The 24,402-nt window shown below is 37.4% G+C and overlaps 1 protein-coding gene across 8 annotated transcripts in view; it reads right to left on the bottom strand.

Annotated features, from left to right (window-relative positions):
* LOC121879125 (eukaryotic translation initiation factor 4 gamma 1-like) overlaps window positions 1–24,402 on the bottom strand; it is a 141,528-nt gene that overhangs the window by 58,969 nt on the left and 58,157 nt on the right. For 4 of the 8 annotated variants that reach the window (XM_042385707.1, XM_042385702.1, XM_042385704.1 and 1 more), the window contains exon 7: window positions 7,156–7,242. The exons of 2 other annotated variants lie outside the window; for them this stretch is intronic. In XM_042385707.1, coding sequence (XP_042241641.1) covers window positions 7,156–7,242 — 87 coding nt within the window. Of the gene's footprint in view, window positions 1–7,155; window positions 7,243–17,140; window positions 17,568–24,402 lie in introns of those variants that run through there. 2 more of the 8 variants (XM_042385708.1, XM_042385710.1) reach the window with 2 other exon arrangements.

Below are 24,402 nucleotides of genomic sequence, written 5' to 3'. Positions count from 1 at the left end.
TATCTGCTAACGAAAAATCTATTTTACAGAAGATACAAGTATTTATACAGTACAGTACAGGTATATGAGAATTAAGAATATAGAACAATTTTCTTGTATATAATTGGAGAATCAGGCAACTGTCACAGTGGCTGTGTGCCTTGTGGTGGTGTGAGTGTGAATTGTCCAATTGTCTTCACAGGGAGTTAAGTTGCATGGTAACTGTAGGAGAAATGTGTAAGTGTACAGGTATTTGCAAAAACTAATAATATAACCAAAATGACAAAAGTACTGTACTATCAATTACTACAGGCTTTCCTTGGATACATGTTCATGAAAGTGTCCACTTTATGTAATTATCAATTTTACAGAGGCCTCTTGGTCCCAACTTTTCAGTCGACAGATACCTTACTGCCGAATACAGTAATTCAATACAATACAGAATTAGAATATTACAAGTACACTGCACACGGTATACTGTTACAGTATTCACATGTAAACATGAGTCTCAATGTACCATATGTGAAAATTATGTTCACAAAAAACCTGTGCTGCCATCTACTGAGGGAAGAGAAAACTGTTTTCATGAGCTGATCCACTGTTTTCATTTGATATTAATTCATAAAACTTCTAAAAACTTGTTTAAAGAAACATTCAGTACTAAAGCATCTCCAGAAATGAAACATTAAGGACATGTCAGATAAGGGTGAACTTTTCTCACACACACACACACCACAGGGCTAGTAGAATCGGGGTCCTTGCATGTATGCGAATCCACATAGTGTAGCTACTGTACACATACTGAACCTACATATACCACATTGGAAGACAGGTCTATATTACTGGGTTATATTTGGAAATAAAATGGTTTCCTCTTAATACTGTAACTTTAACATGCTGCAGCCAGCACCAATGTTTCAGAAGCTATCACTGATTGCAGATGTGGGTGTTGTTCTCTAGGTACCTGTGTCTATTGTTTGTAAATAATAAAATCCACATTCCACAAAACGATCACCACAGACATAGGCAACAACTGAGTTTAAGAAACTTGCCACAATGACTTCCATTAACCTGAGCAAACATGTGAATTACACACAACAGCACAGTTGGGCATCAGACACTGCAGACTGCAATCAGTAACTGTGATTCTACATAAAAGAGGTATATGCACGTGTGTTCAAAAAATAAATAGTAAGACATTTTTAAAATCCACAATGAATTTCAGAATAGGGTAAAATATGTTGGTACACCTTGTACACGTTTCAATGACTGGAAAAAGCTGCCATGGAAATATTTGATTTTAACAGAACGAAACCACCCAGCACTGCTGAACTTTGGAATGTTCCTGTTGAAATTTGACAGTTATGAGATGGTTTATTTCATTTCACTGGAACACCAAAAGCACCCCAAATGTAGAGTTAAATAACTTTTTACTTTGAATGGGCTGAAGGTACTTACCTTATTCATTTGAATTATTGTACAATTTTGCAGCAGTAGGAATGACATGATGGAATATATCATTTGAGAGGCCCTTTCAAATAATTATTGATTTTGCCAAAAACCATGTGTTCCATGCTGAGGAAGACAAGTCTCTCGCAGCACAACACACTAACCAACCTCACTAAATCTAAGTGACAACAAGTGTACAAACACAAGTGTGTATAGTTACAAAATCACAAATGAGTTTGTTAAACCCTCAAGAGCAAGAAAATATCATTACAAAACTAAAGAAATTATCATCGACAAATGGATCATATTTCACTTTTATGATAGTCAAAATAGTATTGAAAAGGGTTATTTATTCACATTCATCAGAGTACCAGAAAACATGGCAACTTACAATAAATAAACACTCAACAAAATCAAATTGTACTTCACTGCACCGTTTTAACTGTCAAAGGAGAGATTATTTTCAAAACATTTAAATTATTCCCTCTTACTTTATACCCCAGGACTTCTCTCTGCCTTTAGGGCCCCTTTAACTTACATCTCAAGGAAATTACTAGTTGAAAAGTACAGTAGCATACATACTTCCCTTTTCTGACCATTGCAGTGGCCAAAGTACAATGCACACAATCATAATAGTGCAACAATAGTATACAAACAACTCAGAATGTAAAAAAATTAAGGGCGGAGATAAGCATGCAAGCGAGTAAAGAATGTGTCTCAAGTGAGACCACACGGCAGACTTAACAATGAGGTTGCTGGGTGGCAGGCAGATGAAAATGAGTTTACCGCGATCTACCAGCAAAGCTCTGAAACTAGCAGTGACAAAAAATTTCACGAGAACGCCTGGAAATATTCATAACATATAGCTCGGGGGACGACAAAATTTTCATTAGACAAAGAACGGCTGGACAAAATATGACGAATATTTTGTCATTAACCATTAGGCCCCAGGTGACGTCCCAGAACGTCCGACCAGAGCGCCCCGGGTGACATTCCAAAACGACCACCTATTTTCCTGCCATTTTTTCCTTGATTTAAACCCGCGGGGGGGGGGGTTACTGCAAGTAGCACCCTAACCCGGGGGTAAAGTAGTGAGCAGTTGGAATGTCCCAGCACAACCTGGTAGCAGAGGGTTAAATATCCTATATGAGAGACTATTGTCGAGTAGTGATAGTTGTTTACATATTTAAACAATTATCTTTTTAGATATCACCCCAAATCATGTAGCTACCCTGTATAGTATAATGCAAGTACAGTACCTACAGGCCTTGTACAATGAATACCTGGACATGCTTCTGAGGACCACAATAAACAATGAAATGGCTAACAGTGGGTTTGATTATGCCAGTGACTTATGTATGTACAACACTGTATGTAGTCGGAAGGTGTGTTCCAACAACAACAGACTTCCTCACAAAATGCATCAACATACAAAATATTAAAAACAAATGCAAGTCATCAAAATGACTTTTGCAGATACTAACGTAATTTATACAAAAAATTTATGAGCATGTGTGATGATGTAACAATTTTCAGGTTTTGCTCCAGTGACATCATGTTGTGCTTAGCCACATTGGTTCACGGTGCAGCACTATCACTTACTAAACACTCAGGGGCCACAATATCAATATGGAGGGTATTTTAATAAAAATGCTAGCCAAACAAGATGTGAAGCAGGTTTGGCAGAAATAGCGGCACGCTTATGTTTGAATCGACAAAACTTCCGATTCTGCATAGTTGTTTGAAAGAATTGTTTAATGCTTTGTGATGATACTCTTAACATTTTACATAGGAATGAAACTTGTAAATATTCTAAAGAAAATATTTAAACAATTTTAACCCTTTCATTACAAAGAGGCCACTTTTAATGTTTTATTTGGCTCATGCCAGATGATGTCATTCAGCAGAAGATATCCCACACCCAAGTATAGAGTGTAATTGAACTTAGTAGAATATTATTTAACAATAAAACTGAATGACTCAACTGTTTGAATTGTCAACAAACTGAGATTACGCAATGAATCATCAAAAGCTACCCCAATAAGGATAATAATTAAGATATTTCCAAAAAACTAATTAAAGAAAAGACAATAATGGGGCAACAGATAGAGGACTACTGCAACTGTATTAAGAAACAGTGAAAGTGTATCCTTATAGAGGTGAACATTATTATATGAATCAGCATGGTAAAGTAGCAGTAGTTAACGAACCGCCTCTCACCTGTATTTTCAAATACTGTACAGTAAGATCTCATATTTTGCGCAATTTCATTTCGCGTTTTTGAATTTTGCAAGCACTACCTAATGTAACCAAGTCTTATATCTGGTGTAAAATATCGTGAATTTCGCGAGATCCAGCAAGCTGAATGCTGGCCACCGTCTTGAATGACGTCACAGCACCTCATACCAGTTACAGTCATTTCTGCTACAACTAGTGTTTTGTCAACGCGAATTGGTTGCAAAGCGATTGAAGAATAGGCAAATGCTGCTTGTAAAACGCGAACTTTTGCATACGAATGTTGGCTATAGCACGATTCCATCCTCAACGTTTTAAGCGCGGCGCGGGATTATGCAATGTTTACAGTTCATGTTCAACGTGTTCGATTGATTCATGTCTTTTGTGTGTGAAGTGTTTTTTGAGAGGTACTCTGTAAATTTCTTTTTCTTTTTTTTTTTTTTGCAAATTTAGCTGTTACCCTTAAATACTATATGAAAAGAATGTAACAAGAATGTTTTGCAGTGAGGACTAGTTACGGTTTACACCAGCGCTCTCTGCTTACATCAAGTGATCAGTTGAATCGCGCGGTTTATGCCAATTACTCCGCAATTTTCGCCGTTTTCTCCAATTTTGTTGTGTTAGCGATAAATACGGAAAGACAAGGTAAGAAGAATGTTTCCAAGAAGCGTTCTGGTGAGTGAATTGCCGGTGGTGAACGTAAAAGAGGTTTACAAGAACGCAACTATCGCGTTGTAGCCCGCGCCATCCTAGCAACCACACGGGCTGCTATTGTGTGCTTTTTTGGGTGGTGCTACCACCTGTCGAGTCAAGATAATGGCCTCTACCTCAACTGGGGGTCCTACTGGGGGTGGGACAGACCCACCTAACCGACCAAATAAGGAAAAGGAGAAGCAGGACTATCATAAGGGAGTTAAGTTTGCCAAGTACTCGATGCAGGATAAGCAGCGTGTGATTAAGTTACTTGAGGAAGGCCTAAAAACTAGTTTCCTGAAAGCACCAGGTCAATAAAGGCAGAATTTTTATAATTTGGAGATTATAAATGGGAAAATCAGAGGTTGATGTAGAGTGGCCAGTCTATATTGTTATTTTTCCCATTAGTTTATGTATTTGCATTTGGCGCAATTTTTCCAGTTTATTTTACTCACAAAATACAAGATCTTACTGTACTGCATACAGTACAGTAGGGCCCCGGTTTACGAATGGGTTCCGTTCCTGAGGACGTTCCAAGTCAGATTTGTACGCAAGATGGATTATCTTTAGCCCCCCCTCCCCCAACTCACGTCACTTGTGCTTTGACTGACAAGTTTCACACCTCAATGTTTTAACAATGTCTTTTCAAAAATTATTACGTAATGGAATGCCCAAAATTATGTTGCGCAAATCAGACAAGTTACTGACAGTAAACAAGAGAGAGAGTTATTACATAAACAGTGACACTGTGCTTGTCAGAGCATACAGAGGGGAAAACTTCAATGATGTATACAGTATTCATTTCATTGCATAATGTTCAAGGGTTTGACTGTTATTATGAATAGTGCCATTTTATAATCATGATTTAAGAATCATTTTCATATGTACATAGGTACAGTTTGTTGTTTACTTTATAAAGTAACAAATTTGTATATATGTGTATCATAGTAATTCAATTGTTTTTGAACAATTATTTGCTTAGTACTGGGTACATAAATAGATTATGATGCATGTTACAAGCAAAACAGTTAACTTTCGAGAAGCTCGGGAAGCAGCCGGGAGTCCACATGGTACGATGTTCTCCGTAAACAACGCTCTTGTGCATTATGCAGAGGACCTGACAGCCGCACCCTTATCCACTACCTCGTAAGATGTTCCCACACAGCACCCTTATCCACTACCTCGTAAGATGTCCCCACACAATGCTTCCGTGACGCCTGCTTTTCCACCACTCTACAATCCCCTGATGGAGACACAATGATCCTCCCCATACTGGCCAGATATTATGTAAATAATATTGATGATGTGTTTAAGGAATATCATTCCTTCCTTCCTTAGGCTTTAGTAAGCAACTTCATAATATTTATATATACTTGTGACACTTGCCAGATGCTTTTGGTGTTATTGTACAGGGGTACCTAGTGACAGCACTAGGATCCCGCTTTCTCTATCAAGGAAAAAATATTGAAATTGAATAATTGGTTGAGTTAACTTTCATTTATACCAAATCTTGGGAAAAATTTATTTAAAAGAATGTGTTTGGTAAGAGACAGGTAATTCAAAATCAGTTTGTGCAAGGGTTAATACATTGCTTCTTATGGAAACATTTGTTCTGCGTATTACAATTTCGCACATCACAAGACTTTTCAGGAGTGGAACTTGTTAAACAAGGACTCCCTGTTTATTGCTAGCATCACTGTACATTGTTAACAATATACAGTACAATTAAAAGCTATACGGTACATTCAAAATAAAGAACTAGAGATGAATCAAGATCATAATTTCTTCATGTGCTTTTCCGTTAAGATGATGCTGTTTAAAATCTTGAATTATATTACACGTTGAATGCTACTACAGTACTGTATGTACCATTAAATCTCCATGAGAATTATGAAAATAATTAATAAGAGCAGGAGTCATCCATACATAATTTTAATCTAAATTATATTATGATTTGCTGGCTGTGGGGTGCACAGGATGCATAGCTATAGTATACAGTACTGACATACTAGTCCAACTCAATTCGCATGCACCTTAATTCATAAAAAAATACACATAGTGCATTATCATACATCAGTATCTTGATTCTATGTCTGTAAAATAATGAATGTAGCAAAATCCACTTTGCTCATCTATTACAGTACTGTACTGTATTCCCAGTAGCTTCAAATTACTGTACTTGTAGCATCACTGTTTATTCCCCCCCCCCTTCACTGAATAGACCCGCTAATATCACTTCAATCAAACCACTTGGTGATATACCCACAGCAACACTTCCATCACACATTCTATTTATCACTGAGGAAGCTGGGGTTCTGGGGATCAGTGTTACTGAGTGGGGAACACTAATTCCCAATGGAAAACTAAGGAATCAGTTCATGGTATCTTCTGCCCCCTTTGCTGGCAAGTGCTCGTAAAAAAAAAAAAATCCTCTTAGCATTCAGGCTGGCTGTAGAAAACAAAGCAAAGAATATATCTATACACTAGATGGCAGACCTTGGACAGATGAGCACGTGTCTTCTGAAGACACATAGCACTTACTGGGTGAAAAACAAATACAGTACTGTACAGTACTGTATGACGAGGTAACTCCAGTACAGTTTATGAATAATCACCTTGATACTAGGCACCATTAAACTTCTTCCAATAGTTATGGGTTTTCCAGAAATAATAATAATAAAGACGATAATAATACAGAAATAATAATACAGTAATAAAATATATCTAAAAAGCCAGGATAAGGGTTCTCAAAAAAGGAAGACTGCAGGGATAAATGCTTGGTGACAGTGCATGTCGAACCTCAAGATCTGTTGGGTGAGAAGCCCGGTTGGACAGCCATCTTCCTCTACCAGCTGGCACGCCATTCAGGATTTGACGTATCCCATTCTGATAATACAAAAGACTACAGTTATTCTTATTAAGTGCCAAACACTAGCACTTAAATGACCAGACCAGCAAGTCACGTGGATAGATAAATATAACTTTTAAGAATAAAATGTTACCGTAGTACACAAGTAAATGTTCACATCTATCAGTTACATACAGCATTCAGCCATTATACAAAATAAAATATGCTTGTTTATTTGACCAACAAAGATGCTAAAATTTCTAGGAAAGTGTTGTACTGTACATGCAAACTAATTTGACTGATCAGTTACTGTAGTGTACTCTTTTAGTTGCACTTACATAAAAAGTTGATGAGTGAGTGATCCTGAAATCATGATTTATAACCAAGCCTCGATAGAACAACCTGTGACATGCTGACCAAAGGCTTGGAAACAGTGACCCTAAGCTAGACTGGAGTCAAGCAATCAAGCATTCATGAAAAGTTAAGAAAGAAACTGCAGTTCTGGGAACAACAAAACATAACAACCAACCCTAACAAAACACCCAAAGTAGGAAGGTGAAAACCACATAATTTTATCCAAACTTGATTACCAAAATTTCAGAATCAAAACCCACATTTTTAACTTGAATCTACTGAGAATGACTTATGAATAACAATGGTATATTTGATAAATGGGAGGAGCTAGTATACAGTATAAAATGTCCTTAATGCTGTGTGACTATACCTTACACCTCCTAAGGAAGAACACACATACAGGTGCAAAAATCTCCCTGAACAGTTGGCAATACTGTCTGGGTCTTCTAGAGAGGTACCAAGAGTTTATAGCTAGATCTTGTGGCTTCCAGAATGACAGGTCCATAGCCCCCTCCAACAAGACATAGTTTGTAAGGTCCAGAAACAGCTAAATGACAGTGCCAATTGGTAAATCACTGACCCTCAAAATCTAGGAAACTGTACACCTGTAACTTGACTCGTGCTATTACTTCACGAAATACTGGAAAAAACCCATATGTCAGGAAAAAAAAAGCCAAGTAAGATTGGAGGACAGCTGAAGAGGAGAGGATGCCAAATCCTACTTGGACAAAAAGAGGTTATCAGTAGTAATTTCCTTGAAGCAAGTTATTTAAAAAGTACCATACGGTATGCAGAAGAGATGCAAAGGGAGGAACCTATTAACCCAATTCTATCCATTACAATACACCAGAAAACATTCAATCCTTCTGGACCCTCTCGAGGAAGGAAAGTTGCAATAAGGAGACTATTTACATTTAATTGCCTAAATTTCATTTAAACCAAGGTAAGGTTCGTATCTACAGTTGCCATGTAATGTTCCTCACCTCAAAGGTGACTTGGTACATGCAGCAAAGAATATTACATATACTATACAGGGTACTGTACAGGCAACTGTATATGGGTGTACATTATGCTTTCCATCTTTACCAAACGTGATGCACCATGGGAAAACATCTTTACCAGAATGCAAAAAGAACTTGTAGCTAAGTAAAGAGTTATTCTATTTGGCTTCATTTCATCTTTTTGCCACTGGTAATCACTTCCTCAAGTGATATTCCATAAGTAAAGAACCATCAAGGTATCAAAGGTGTCAATGCTACATTACTATACTGAAAATTATGAAACATATGTGCTATCAGGAGAAATGCAAATGACAGAAGTAAGGCACCCAGTGTTGAAAACAAAAGAAGTAGGTGTGTGGATCAAAGACCAAAATCAGAAGTCATTTCAGTAATCTCTACCTTCATTTGTAGAAAAGCACCAAATGTAATGGTAATTATATTCAATGAATAATATTTAGCAAGCCATATGCATTAAACAATAAAATTACCAAAAGTGTATACATGAAAATTTACTGTAATAAAGTACACAAAATAATGTTAAAAGTGGGGCTTTGGCCGTAGCTGCGAATGTACTGGTTCCTCCCTTTTACTATGGAAACCTGTACAGTAATATGCGAACTTTTTCTGAGAATGCAAACCCTAGATAAATAAAGGAAACCTGTATTAAAAATAGCAGTACCGTAGAGAATTTACAAATTAGTAAGTGACATACAGTACCTGTACAGTATATAGCAACACTATAAAAGTTTCCCCTGCAAGTGACACCTGCTTAATTGTACACCAACCATTTTATCAATTACTATCAGTGCATGCATTTCTCCATTCAGAAGACTGCATAAAGCAAGTTCCGCTGGCTTTTGTCCTAATGAGCTGACAACAAAATTAGTAATGTATTATGACAGTTATCAATGTCTTCATGTCATCCCTCCAGATGTTGATGTGATAGTGAGTGACTCGAATCAGCAGTGTGGCATTCCATTCACTTGTCCCTTCCAGGTGTTCCATGCTTATTCTTTCCATTCTATGGGCCCAAGCAGCCACCCCTTTCAACTAGAGTACTGTACGTGGTTACTTCTCGGTTGAAGTCTACGGTTTGGACTCTGGAGACCTGGTCTAGTTATACTGTAGATGCTTAGTATGCACTAATAATGACTGTGAAGGGCAGCACAGGCAACTTAATGCCATGATCATGGTGATCTTCAGGTGTACGTCCTTATTCCACATCTATTCACAAGAAGCCATACCCATAAATCTGCAGCTCAGGCTCATGTCTGTACATTCGCTCATGCCTGCTAATCGACACAAGTCAATCGAGGTTAGACAGTGCTAAGTTTACAAGTTGTGGGGCCAATATGAAGAAAAACAAATCGCAACAAAAGTTTTTAAGATGGCACAGGATACAGGTACGATAGCGGTACGCAAAACATCGTAGTCTATTGGTATGACTTGCTAATGGGCATGCATGGTGGGATTCGCCCACCAAGGCACAGTTCAATGACCCACATAAGGGCCTGGGGGATGACAATATAATACTGTAATAAAAAATTAAAATAATATTATTATAATAATAATAATAATAATAATAATAATAATAATAAATAAAGACAATAATTTGTTTAAAAAATACAAATAAAAAAAAGTGAGAAACGATATACTGTACTGTAATTATGTTGTGTTGTCACAGAAACAAGTGAAACCCCGCAATTGTGTGTAAATGAGGCAGAAAGTTAGATCAGCAACCTGGGACTATATCACAATTTTTGTGATGCCATATGGCAACAGGGTCTACCATCTGACAACACATTATGCTTCCAATATCTTCCCAGGCGGTAGTACCTGTTTGATAGCAGCTGCTTACTATACAATGATAGTTACTTTGATGGCCCTTTTTCTGACTGACCTAACCAAATGTAACCTAACATAGCCAAACTTAACCTAACCACACAATCCATCAATACACCTGCCGTACCTATATCCAGTGTGATTTTTGGTGTATGGCTACCGTACCTGCATCTACTATATTTTATGATCCTGCATGATTTTAATACCATTTTAGGCTATACCCCTTTGTACTGATGAACAAACATTTTAACTTATTGTGTATTGTATATGGATTCATGAAGGCGACTGTACTCTGTTTATATTTACGTGCAAGTTGACAGGTTTTGCTGGATATGAATCGCCTGGGTACTAGTTGCCCTGCACCCATCAAATAATACCTCAATTATGACATTCTTCTTTGGACAGTGAAACACATCACAGGTGACACCTAGCAACTTACTGCACTTGTATAAAATCAATATAAATTTTTCAATATTCAAAACTGAGGAAACTTCCGAGACCAGCGCCACCACCAAAATTTTTGTTCAATTTCATTAATTTTTTCCACACATGTTCTTATCAATATACGTAGTATATGTTGCCTCTTTTTTTTTAAATACTGTACTTGCTATAATGATAAGAACTATGAAAAAGATAAACAAAATTTAACAACTGCTTCTGGTGGTAGTGGTTCCCACATTACCAAAACTGATGCATACTAATTAGAAAATACAGTGTATAATACAGGATTACTAATATCCTAAATAGTTTTTCCTTGCTCCCTATTAAAATTGCATTCTAGATATAAAAAAATACTGTGTTGATGAAAATCCAAGAAACAAGCCATTTTGAATGGTAAACACCCAAGAAATAAACTTGGTCAAATTTCCACTGTTCATTTAAAAAAAATTACAAAATCTTGAATAATTTTTATAAATACTTTGGGGCTCAGTAATGAGTAATTGAAAAAACGTACTGGTAGTGGATATATTGTCATGACCGGCTAAGTTCCTACTGACGTTATTTTACTGTGAGTGCACTCTGATCGGCCAAGTACTTTCTGTTTAATATGACGGGGGGTCTGTCCCCTGGCTAGGAAGTTACGTAAGGTTAGGTAGGTTTCCTTGGTTAGGTCAGGTTCTAGTAAATGTCTCCTGTTTTATAATAAGAACATCTGTGGGAACAAATGAACAAAATTAAACGACGAGTTATTTATGTTTATAGCTACACAACGATCATCTCACGGTGAAATAAATGCCAAATGCTGCCAAAGTCACAGTCAAATATAGTTCTCGCTTTATTTGCCGGTAATGAACGATTAGGCAATCAGAGCACACTCACGGTAAAATAGCATTAGTAGGAACTTAGCCAATCACGGCAAAATTTCCACTGCCTTGAAAAAACACTATGATTTTATAACTGAGCACATTCAACAAATATTTGGTTTCAATTTTTTAAGGTAGACATTTCAGAAAGTGGTTAATATTTAAGACTAACCTGCGAGCAAATTATTTTTATTAGTTTATTTTTTTACATTATTTTCATCAGCGAGTTCTGATGATAATAATTTCTTGTGGAAATTGTCCGTTTCATGGATAATTAGGCGCCTAGGTGCCCACTAGTTTGTCGTGCCAGCGGTAATGAGGCAGCACTCAAGAGAGGAGTCTCATCTCTTCCCCGGGCCTGCGGCAATTTCATTTTCAGCATGACGTGTGAAGGTTGTCAATGGTCTTACATGGACGTAATTTGCAAATTTAGGGATAAAGACAAAGAGACCCAAAGGTTTTTCAAAGACCATGGCATCATTCCTTTAAATAGAAAGTACAGTATGGTGTACTGTATTGTTCATAGCAATACTCTGAAATTGAACTGGGTTTGTGCAAGTCAGTTGTTGTTTGGAAACACTTCACCGACACCGTGGCTCATGTTTTCTGCCATCTCAATAACAAATCACTCTGCTGCCCGAGCTCAGTAAGCGCTGATACATCTCATGTCCAGAAAATGCCTCAAATGTCACCATATCATAGCACGTTCTTTCTGTTTAATATACCGGGGGTTCCAGCCGGTTAGGTAGGTTTGTTTGGTTAGATCTGGTTTTTATACCCACAAATGTTAAGTGATGTTTATTTTTTAAATGTCCATTTTTGGTTAATATATAGGACTAACCAGTCAGGGCTGCATAGCGCCGATGCTAGTGTTACTTGTGAACAGGGCTGTGCCCTTCAGAGGGCCGAGTTAGAAAGGGCCAAGGAAGAAATCTTGAAATTAAAGGAAATGATAAGTGAAGATGAAGGAAGAAACGAGACAAGGAAGCTCAGGCGAATGGAAGGTTCTGAGAAGAGGAACAACCAAACTGGTGGTGAAAAAACCCACCAAGGATACGACAACAACAGCAAAGTGTACCAACTCTTTCAGTCCTTTGATAGATGAATTGGACGTTAGCATAGTCAGGGACAGGAGTGACAAGGAAGGTACTAAAACCTTAATTGTTGGCGATTCCCAGGTACAGTACCTGGACAAAGCTTTTTGTGGTAAAAATAAAAATAGGATGAGGGTGTGTTTGCCAGGAGCTGGGGTAGGGGATATAGTTGACAGGATGGACAATATCTTGTCTGGTAATGGGAACAAACCCATTATCTGCCCGAGTGCAAAAGGCAGTGATATTGGCCAGTGATGGAGTGAGGAGCTCTTGATAAGTTCAAAACAGCTATAGAACGGCCATCTTGACAGTTATTGCAAGTCAATATCAGCCCCATTCGTTGACAACTGGGACAACTTTTACGGCAGAAGGGACTTTTACGCTAGGGATGGGGTACATCTGTCTAGGGCTGGGGTGACAACTTTGGCTGGCTCCCTCGAGAGGGCAGTTCAAAAGATGTCCAAGTGTTTAAACTACTAGGGGATCACAGGAGCACAGGGGTGGAGGATACTGCAGTGGGAGCAGGTAAACAAAGTGAAAGGTTACAGAGAAATAGTGCTAGGAATGATGACAAAACTAAATTAGGCAGGGAGTTATAACAAACGCGTCAAAGAGAAGACTCGGAACATGACTAACTCAAATGTCTACTACGCCAACAGTAGGAGTACGAGACACAAAATAGATAAAATTAGGGCGTTGGTATGTACCGAAAAAATCAATATACTGTAATAACATTCACCGAAACATGGATCAACTTTAGACTCATGTGAGTTACCTGTCGAATACCAAATTGCAGGTTACAAATTACTGTATGCCATACTGATAGGCAGATTAGGAAAGGAGGCGGAGTAGCAATCTATGCCAGGGATAATCACAAGTGTGAAATAAATAAGGAAATAAAAACTGAGTGGAATACAGAAACAATTTGGATAGAATTAATCGATGATAGGGAAAAATTAATCACAGGAGTAATATAGACCTCCTAATCTTGATGAGTAAATGAGTGACTTATTTTGGATGAAATGTGCAGGGCTTCCATATACTGCATAGCAAAGTCTGCATAGCAGGCAACTTTAACTTTAACCAAATAGAATGGATCAACCTTACGGGTATCTCAGAATCAGAGGAATTTCTTGAAACAATCCAGGATTGTTTCCTAAGCCAACATATACAGAAAACTCAGATCAAACAACAATTACCCTAAATCATTACAGTACGAGTATAAGGTATTGGCCAGTTGGGTTAAGACCGAGAAAAGAAAAGAAAAGAAAAGAGGAATAATGAACTGAAGGTACCAAGGGAGGTGAAGTCAAACCCCAAGGGATTCTATCAAATGTAGCAAACTAAAACACGAGAAAAGATTGGACCAATACAGTCAGATACCGGCGAGCTAACTGAATAAATATTTTTCAACAGTTTTCACCACCGTAAATTTAAACATGATACCAGAGGCACCAACTATATACAGAGATAGTGAAAAAAACAAATTAAGCGAGATAGAAGTGACTGGTAACGATGTTAGTTAGCAAATAGACAAACTAAAGCCTAATTAGTCACTAGGTCATGATGAGATATTTGCCAGAGTATTATAGGAATGTAAGGAAGAGCTTAGTATGCTCTTAGTAAAGTTGTTTAACATGTCCTTAAAAACAGGTGTAGTACCAGACTCCTGGAGGACAGCGAATGTAATACCGATTTTCAAGAAGGGAGATAGATCACTATCCTCTAACTACCGACCAATCAGTCTAACATCAATTGTAGGCAAATTACTGGAAGCAATCATTTCAAACTCTATTCAAAATCACCTAGAGAAGCACAAGTTGGTCAATGATTCCCAACAAAGCTTCACAAGCGGGCGTTCATGTCTAACTAATCCATTAACATTCTTTTCATCTGTTTTCGAATCAGTGGACGAGGGGCACAATTATGATGTGGTATATCTCAACTTTACCAAAGCCTTCGACAGAGTCCCCCACGAAAGACGAATAAGAAAAGTGGAGGCTCATGGCATTAAAGGAGATATTCTAAAATGGGCGTGGTTACAGGACAGGAAACAGCGAGTGAGAATTAACGGCACTAAATCCCATTGGAGCAATGTCACTAGTGGAGTTCCCAAGGCTCCGTCCTCGGACCAATGTTATTTATTATATACATAAACGACTTAGATATCGGCATAGACAGCAACATAAGTAAATTTACTGATGACACTAAAATAGGGCGTGTAATTAAATCTGACGAGGACTCGGCAAAACTACAGGAAGATCAAAAAAAAAATTTGAATGGTCTGAAAAATGGCAGATGAAATTCATTGTGGACAAATGTAAAGTACTGTACTCAGTATAGGAGATGTAAACAGGGAAACCAGATACCAGATGAACAACGATGTTTTTGAGAAATCAGACTGCGAGAAAGATTCAGGAGTAATGATAAGTAAGAATCTTATGCCAAATAAACAAATGTGTATTTGCTCGAAACAAGGCTAATAAAGTACTTGGGTTCATACAAGACTAGCGAGGTAATCCTAAAACTGTATCTTGCGCTTGTGAGACCTCACCTGGATTACGCAATTCACTTCTGGTCACTGTATTACAGAATGGATATAGGATCCTTGGAAATAATTCATAGGAGAATGACAAGACTAATCCTGGGCATTAGGAACTTTGAGTAGAGACAGGCTAAAGCATCTTAATTTGCACTCCCTCGAGAGACGTAAAGTGAGGTGTATAAATGGAAGTCAGGGCTGACCAAAGGGGACATTACAAAGATACTCAAACTATTCAACCAGGAACGAACTAGTAACAATGGTTTCAAATTAGACAAATTTAGATTTAGGCGCGAAATAGGTAAACATTGGTTTGGAAAAAGAGTGGTGGACGAGTGGAACAAGTTACCAAATATCATCATTAACTTGAATACACTGGATAGCTTCAAACATAGGTTGGATAGATATATGAGCAATCGGGGTTGGGTGTAAATAGGGCTGCCCAGTATGGGCCAATAGGCCTGCTGCAGTTTCCTCCATTCTTATGTTCTTATGCAGCTGTATCATCTCACGTCCATAAAATGCCTCAAATTTCGCCATATAAGAACATAAGGAGTCCGCAATAGGCCGGTTGGCCTGTGCATGGCAGCTCCTGTCGAGTTACTACCACTCTCTATCATCCATGAATCTATCCAGTCTCCTTTTGAAACTTTCCAGCGTTCCAGCACTTACTACAAAGTTGCTAAGCTTGTTCCACACGTCCACCACCCTATTTGTGAACCAGTTCCTATCTCCCTCCTAAACCTAAACTTATCCAACTTAAATCCGTTGCTACGAGGCCTATCCTGCTCGGATATTATAAGAACTTTATCTATATTCCCTTTATTGATTCCTTTCATCCACTTAAATACTTCTATCATATCTCCCCGCACTCTTCGTCTTTCTAGGGAATGCAAGTTTAGTTTCTTTAACCTATCCTGATATGGAAGGTTTCTAAGTCCCGGAATCATTTTCGTCATTCTTCGCTGCACCGACTTCAGTGAATTGATATCCATTCTATAATAAGGGCACCAGAACTGAACCGCATAATGGAGGTGCGGCCTGACTAGCGCAAGATATAGTTGCAATAAGACCTCTACACTCTTGTTACTTACACTTCTAGATATAAAACCCAATACTGTTTGCCTTATTTCAAACATTAACGCACTGTTTTCTAGGCCGTAGGTGCGGGCTCACAAGTACCTCTAGGTCTCTTTCACAAGTTCTTTCTGTTTAATATACCCGGGGAAGTTAAGGTAAGGTTAGGTAGGTAGGTTTGTTTGTTTGGTTAGGTCTGTTCTTCATACACACTAATGTTAAGTAACGCTATTTTTAAATTTTAATTTTTTTAACATTTCCACAAACTACAAGTGTCCACTATAATATAACAATGAAAATCTGACGTTTTTATAATTGTTTTCAATCAATTTCGCTGGCGGGTTAGTCCTACATAATTACCCAGAAAGTATTATCATGTATTTCATACAAAACTTTCTATAAAACTGCTGTAAAATGCATCAGAGAACTATTTACCAACAAACTGTGTGCCAGACAGGTCAATTATACAAGATTTAATATAATCCCACAATAGTAACCTTATTTCTATTTAACGACATATGGTGTTCTTGACCCTACACCTCGTCAGCCTTAGACACATGATAACAGATGGGCTTCCCCTTCCCATGAGTCACAGTGTAAACGATGCTTGGACCATATGGACATCTCGCCCAAGTTAAATTAATGATCATTTCTTGTATATTACCTTATTTCCTGATAGGTGTACAACGTATACACATGAGCAGAGAGCTATAAATACTCACCACATAATAACCGCCGCCGTTGGGCATGGGTGCCGCCGGCGGGTACCCGTTCGTGTAGCCGTTCGGGTACATTGCTCAAGTGGCAGAGCACAGCTGGTGACGATAGTGGGTGTACGAGGGTAAGGTTGATGAACAATTGTTCCACTGCTGGGCCATATGTTTTGCTACAAGGAACTCATGGTTCCGAGCCACTGGCACCACCACTTTCACAAACAAGGCTCACGTACGGTTCACCCTCCACTTCTTGGGTCGCGTTATTATGGATTACTCAGGCCAAAATATTGATCAAATTCACTAAATACACAACTATACGGACACACAGGTCGATAGAACTATGGTTGTTACACCGTGAGCAAGTAACACGTGGATATTTGATAGGCAAGCGAACTCACACAACAAGACCATCAGTGTAGTGCACATGTGGCAACAGAGTTGAGCGCCGGCCGCCAGGAGCCTCCACCCTCGCCCGGTCACGTGATCACTACCCGCTACACTTGAAAACTCTCCCCACACTATTGTTATGAACACTCAATTAAAATACATTACTTATGGTGGGGTAAGGCCTATATATTTTAATATTACCACTTTGTTTTGTTTTGTCTTTGTTTCGACCTTCATAGCCCAGTGTTATTACAGGAAAAATCTAAACTTGTAGAGTACCCGAAGAAAACTACGATGTTTGGTAGTCACACTGACAGAACCCATAGTCTGATGGCTGACTCAGTGAGAGGCACATGCGTTACCAATGCACTACTACCAAATTTAATATATCCTTGTTACATTCACACCGTAAACGAAATGTTTAGCTTTCTCAAATGGTTTTCGTAGCTCAAGTACAGCGAAAGAAATATCTTTGTAGGCCGTCTCTTGAATATATTCAAGATTTCACATCCAGCAAATTGGCCTGACGTGTTAGAAGTAATCTGACGTAACGCCCCTACAGTATATGTCTCTGGCGTCGTCATCTGGCTAACTTTACACGCTGCATGTTATATATTATACTTAGACGGGGGTAATTTTAACGCTTCGTTTCGTTCGATTCAGGATTTCTTTTATAGAGACCTAGAGATGGTATGCTTAAAACCTTTAACATTATTTTAATATATACTAATGTATATACTTGATAATAAATTAAATAAGTGGAGGCACGATCCTAAATTGCAAGCACCGATGATTTTACTTCTAGATACCCATTCATTATATTTGCCGAATAAATTTTATCGCTTTACTAATTAAAGCAAATATTGCTAATAATATTAAAAGAAGAAATTAACCCAGTAGACAGGAAATGTTTTGACGCCATTGCAGAAAAGCTTTGTATACATTGCGACGTTTTAAGTTAAACAGAGAACACACTTAGACTGTACTGAAGAGAAGTGGATTAACAAAACTTAAATTTATTCATAGGGTGGGTGACAGTTGTTTTCCTGAGAAAAATAGAGGTTATGTGAATAAGATGCATTTAAACCAAATTTGATCATCAATAGTGCGAGAAAAAGAATTAGAAAAATCCTGACGAAAGTGAATCTTTAGTTTAGTTGCGCTCACTATTGCCCACGGACCTGGCAGCCTGACATTTTCATGAGTCAGCAAATATGTTTGTCTTCCTGTCCTTTACAAAAATTTTAATTTCAAAACTAAAGATATGTTTATGTTGGTTTTAAAGTTAAAAAATAAGTTTATATTTTCAGGCAAAAAAAAAATTATATATATAGCCTATATATATATATATATATATATATATATATATATATATATATATATATATATATATATATATATATATATATATTATATATATATATATTGTAACCTCCATTATGTAATAGGATTAGCTGTTACCTAGCCTCAACCTGCATCCCCAATAGTTTTAGCATGGTTAATCTTTAAGTGATCCTGTAATATAAAACTTATCTATGGCATCGATAATATCTGACCGTCTAATTCTGCTGACAATAAGTTAACACTATCATCAGATTGGAAATAAATTATTGTATTCATTGCAGTCAACTCGAATGATTATTAAGTATCATTAGGTACAAACTTTTTGGAAATTTATTTACCTTGGTAAACCTCTCTGAACACAGGCTTCTGACGCTACCCACAGGTATAGTAGGTGGTAAACTTTAAGCACTTTACAGGGGGGACATTTCTACACTGAACAATAATCAGTACAGTACTGTAACATATAACAGCATTATTTACATTACAGTATACCAAAGGCTAATGTTGACAGCTAACTCGCCGATGCATTACTTATTTTGATGTTCATATTCTTATTACATTTTCATAATTGAGTTCTGATGTATATATTTTTTTTAAATTGCTTTCTTTGGTAAATAATTATACGACTAGGTGCGCACTACTTCGTCTTTTTCAACGATACACAGCCAATCATCTACGATCAACGCTAGTGTAAGTTTATGAGCAACACTGGCTGGACGGCTACTCTCACGCCCACAGAAAACGTAAAATTACACATCATAATAACTTCTTTGCTTAATATGCCGGCAGGTCGAAAGGGTGGATCCTCATGGCTAAGAGGTTAGGTAAGGTTAAGTAGGTTTCTTTGGTGAGATCTTATAACAACGCTTCTGCCACTTGTTTCTCTTATCAACTAGTATTTGGTTTCACGAAGTCACAAAAAATTGGTAAACTTAATTTAATCTGAGTTAATAGATCGAGTGCATGTACCTAACCTAACCTAACACAACTCAGATTAAATAAAGTTTACCAATTTTTTTTTACTTTATGACACCAAATAATAATCGTGAAGTGATTCACAGCCTGATTTACGCTTGTAGGACCATCATTTGACTTCATTGCGACTACATTTGGGTAATTACTCGCTCCCTCGGTAAACGCACGCGATCTATTAACTCAATTCAAATTAAGTTTTCCATTTTTTTGTGACTTCGTGACACCAAATACTATTCGAGAAGTGGTTGGCAGTCTGATTTATTCATGTAGGACCATTATTTGACTTCATTGCGGCTACATTTGGGTAATTAGTAGGTCCATTATGTTATTACTACAATATTTACAATTTTTATTTCTGCTTGCAGTTACTGATCATGAATCTGCTGATGGTCAAAAAGTCCCCTCTACATTTGCACTTGGGGGTTGGGGGGGGGGGAGGGTAGACACATGTGGTGAGGGACGTGAAGCCCAAAGACGCGACCTGTACATCACGAAAACCAGAATCTACTAAAAATGTAGACTAGGGGGCTTTGCGTACGTGAGCGAGTTAAAGATAAATGCTTACTTGGCAATATAATCTAGCCAGGTCAATGTGGCATCTCAAACAGTACAGCAAAATTACAAGTCATATAATAAGATCCAAAGCCCTGTACGTATACATCGTATGATGTGAACTGAAGCCTAGGGGTTTAAGTACAATTTCTGATGGTGGCCAATTACCCTCTTTGTAATTTTGTTACAGTACAGTATTATTGAAACATTATTTTAAACATTAATTTTTTTTAACATAACATACAAATGGTATTTATGTACACAACCAGAATTTACTTCGCTATGTTTGCATCTCTTTGTAGGCTCTTGACATCACAGACTGTGTTGTGTAAACCCAAATGAAACACTATTTTTTCTTTCACATAACATACAACTGTCATTTGTTCACAATGGAAATGTCAAATAGTCCCACCCGTTTCTCTCGTCTGCCATCCTGGCCGGGCCTGACAGAAAAAGGCCCAACGGTCACACACATGTCTAGCAGGCACAAGCTAGACTGGTGGGATGTGCGAGCCATACACTGCACTACGTACTTCTCTCTATGTAAATTGTTTACTACAGGTTTTTGATGTGATACATTCAATAATTAAGCTTTATGACCATTAAAATAAGCAACTTTGATTTTCAACTATAACAGTCAACGTTAATAATAAAATAAATTACCATTCATGCTGAATTAGGCTCTTAAGTGAATAATTTATTTTTTAAAGCTAAGTTAGGCTGTTAGATTATGTTATGGTAGGCTTGGTTTTTGTTTCATTAAGATAAATACTGTGTGTAATTACTTCTTGTACAAAAGAGTAAACCAAACCAAACCTCACCTGGCTGGTAACTTCTAAACAATTCCTAACATAACCAAATTTATCATGAAAATATTAGGTATTCACCTAATTCAGCATGAAAATAATCATTAATATTATTATTATTGTTAATTATCATATTCAGAAAACTGATATTTTTTTAAAAAGAAAGCAATATTTTTTCCCTATCGTCTGGGTCTCTAATGCCAAGTTCCAGACTGACAGTTGGTCTCTGTCTGGCTCTCAATGAAGTTACTTAGTTATTTTGTTTTGGATTATTTAATTATTACTGAAATATCCTCATATGGAGAGCATATAATTTTCTTATTTCAATAAAAGATTTGAGAAATTTATCTTTTCATCTAAACAGTGGCCTCCTAAATAGTCGCTGAGCACGTGGTCTACCAAAACTTATGCCATGTCTCACCGATACACTTTGCAGTTGGTTCACATGGGGGAAAATTAAAATATGGTTCATGTAACAGGTATGGTAACACAATGGCAGCTACCATATTATCTCAGTGTCCATAACTTCACCAGGGGAGGGTGATGTGCTTCATCGATACCTCGTGGTCGCACTGCTAGACATGTCACCTACTACTACTACTTTGCTGTCACTCGGAATCGAGTTGATGATCATCCTATATTTACACCCTGGAGGCCACTCCTTAGTAAAATTAATTCATTTCGCTTTATGTGCAGCTGTCAAGAGTTTTCTTCACAGCTGTTCTCGACCACAACCTAAGATCACAGAGCAAGTATATTTGCACACACTTAATGACCTGTTTTTGCCCGTCCAGGCTTCGGTAGACTAGTCGGTGTGGTACTGTCAACCGTTTCCCAGTAGCATTTCAATCAACAGTGATTTGGGCCAACTCCTGTCAGCTCAACGATATGTTTAGCTCCAAAACCAGCCTTGTGTAGGGTGTAAATACATGCAAAAGTGATATGAAAGATAACCTGCCATTTAAGTGACATGTCTAACAGTGCAACCACAACATTTTCAAAAGTACACTCGTTTTATAGAGAATTCAAATCATTTGTACAATTGGTCAACAATTATTCCAAATTTGGATATGTTGTCCATGAAAAAATGTATGGATCAGCTGGCATACTTCAAATTAATGGAGGCCAAATCAGTGAGAATCTAGTGAAATATACTTTTGTTATATTGTACAGTATATGATTTCACTGAAACTGGTGTAAAAGGATTTTTCCTCCTATTTTTTTTTTTTATTTTTAACATTGGTTTGTTTTAAGTGACCTTTCAAGGTTTTTTTTTTGCAGTAAAACTTTATAATTTGCTGGATTTTATTATTTTCCTTGTCTTCTGATTAGCCAAATAAAAGGGAACCAAAATGCTGGACTTATACAGTACAGGTATACCAATGTACTTCAACTACAGTACCTTATAAAGTTAGATAATAAAAAAAAAAAAAATTCATTTACAGGTATTTACTTACCAAAGTAACATCCTTGGTCCTTCTTCCAAAGGAAACAGATGAACTTATAGTGAGGACAATTACATGGATGGTGGAGTGTGACGTCTGGGTCAGTAGATGTGGAAGCAACAAGAGACAAGAGGTAATATTCATTTCATTCACTCTAGGAGCAGATGAGAATGCAGCAGGAGGTTCAGTAAACGTTAACTCCTTTTCATGTGTACAGTATAAGGTAATGGTCTTGCGGACTGGCTTGGAGTTGCTGCCCTAATCGTTGACAGTTCATTGATGCATTATTAAAGTGTTCCTTCAATGTCGCAAGCTTCATGAAGTTTGGGCCTCTCGTTTACCTGTTTGATTCCTGTACATCATGCTGAGTTACCATGCTCTTCTGCTCAAGAAAGCAAATAAAGTGATCAACAAGCCTTATTTCATTACTGCATTTGGTATCTTCTCCTCTGGTTGATACAATCACTGTCACTGTCGATACTATCCACTGCATCACTACACCCATTACTGGGATGTGGTCCTTTTATTTATTAGAAGCCATTGACAGCAAAAATACACTGACTAAACTTGTCAATGTAATGGCTGAAAATGTGTCCTTACAAGCTAAAGAACTGGTAAACTATGGCTGGGCAGGAGTGCAGGCAACAGCAAGGCAGGATAACAGAACAGTGACACAGAGAACCAATACAGTACCAGGTGTTCTGAATTTCAGGAGTTTAACCGAATATAAGATTTTATGAGATTCTCTGAACATTGCCCTGGTTTTGGGTTAATTCTGCATAAAGAATGCTGAAATATCAAGGTTTCACTGTAGAACCTGTAAACTATATACAGTATACCTTCATGGAGTTATGTCTGACATACCTTGCAAACAGTACAACTCATACAACCTATTAACACAAGATGTACAGTATACTGAACTATAATAAAATGATTTCAACACGAAAACCTATGAAACAAAAATTTTATCGCCTTGTGCCGAGTGGTACTTTGAGGTACAACTGATATCAATGCACTCCCCCCTCCTTTTCTACACCATCCCTCACTGGGGCCATCGACACCCCAACTTCCCAACCCCCTTATTATGTGTTTTTCACCATATCTTCTAATTATTAAGAAGATTGAAAGAAAAGTATGATACAGTAAACAAAGACTGTCAAAACAAAAAGAAATAGCACTTCCTTTATTAATGACCAGCAAAAAATTGGGGTGAAGGGTGCCAACCTTTTTTTCCTCCAGAAGCAAACAAAAAGCTGTACTGTTACGTAAGTGTAAAAAAATGTTTACTGAAGCAAAGCCATAATAATACAGTACTGTAGTACAGTACCTCAGAATTAAAAAAAAATCGCAAATCTGATAGACTACAATTTATGAAACTTTGATTTTAAAAAATTCAATGGTACAAAAACGATTAATAAACAAAATCCCACTGTTAATTTTCATGTTTTCCTATTAGTAAAAATACAGTATGCTAAGCTGTTGCCATTTTTTATACTGCCATAAAGGTTAGGCACTTATTCAAAGTTGGGGGTTTCCATCATGAATTGGTAAAAAGAACAGAAGGATAAATGGAAATACAAACAGACTGTATGTAGAAACACAACAGTACAGTACAATACAGGTAAGAGTTTAGTTTGCCCTGCTATAAACGATGGTTATGCCATTTCCATAAGTGCCTGTCTGAACTACTTACTCTGTTTCTGTGCTTGTTTGAATCTGGAAAGCTTACCGGGTACTCCTTTTATTTTATATGGATTTT

Source organism: Homarus americanus, unplaced genomic scaffold (assembly GCF_018991925.1).
Source record: "Homarus americanus isolate GMGI-L3 unplaced genomic scaffold, GMGI_Hamer_2.0 scaffold4060, whole genome shotgun sequence".
NCBI lineage: Eukaryota > Metazoa > Arthropoda > Malacostraca > Decapoda > Nephropidae > Homarus > Homarus americanus.
The sequence above is the reverse complement of the archived record's forward strand: the minus strand, read 5'-3'. Positions and strand labels throughout refer to the sequence as shown.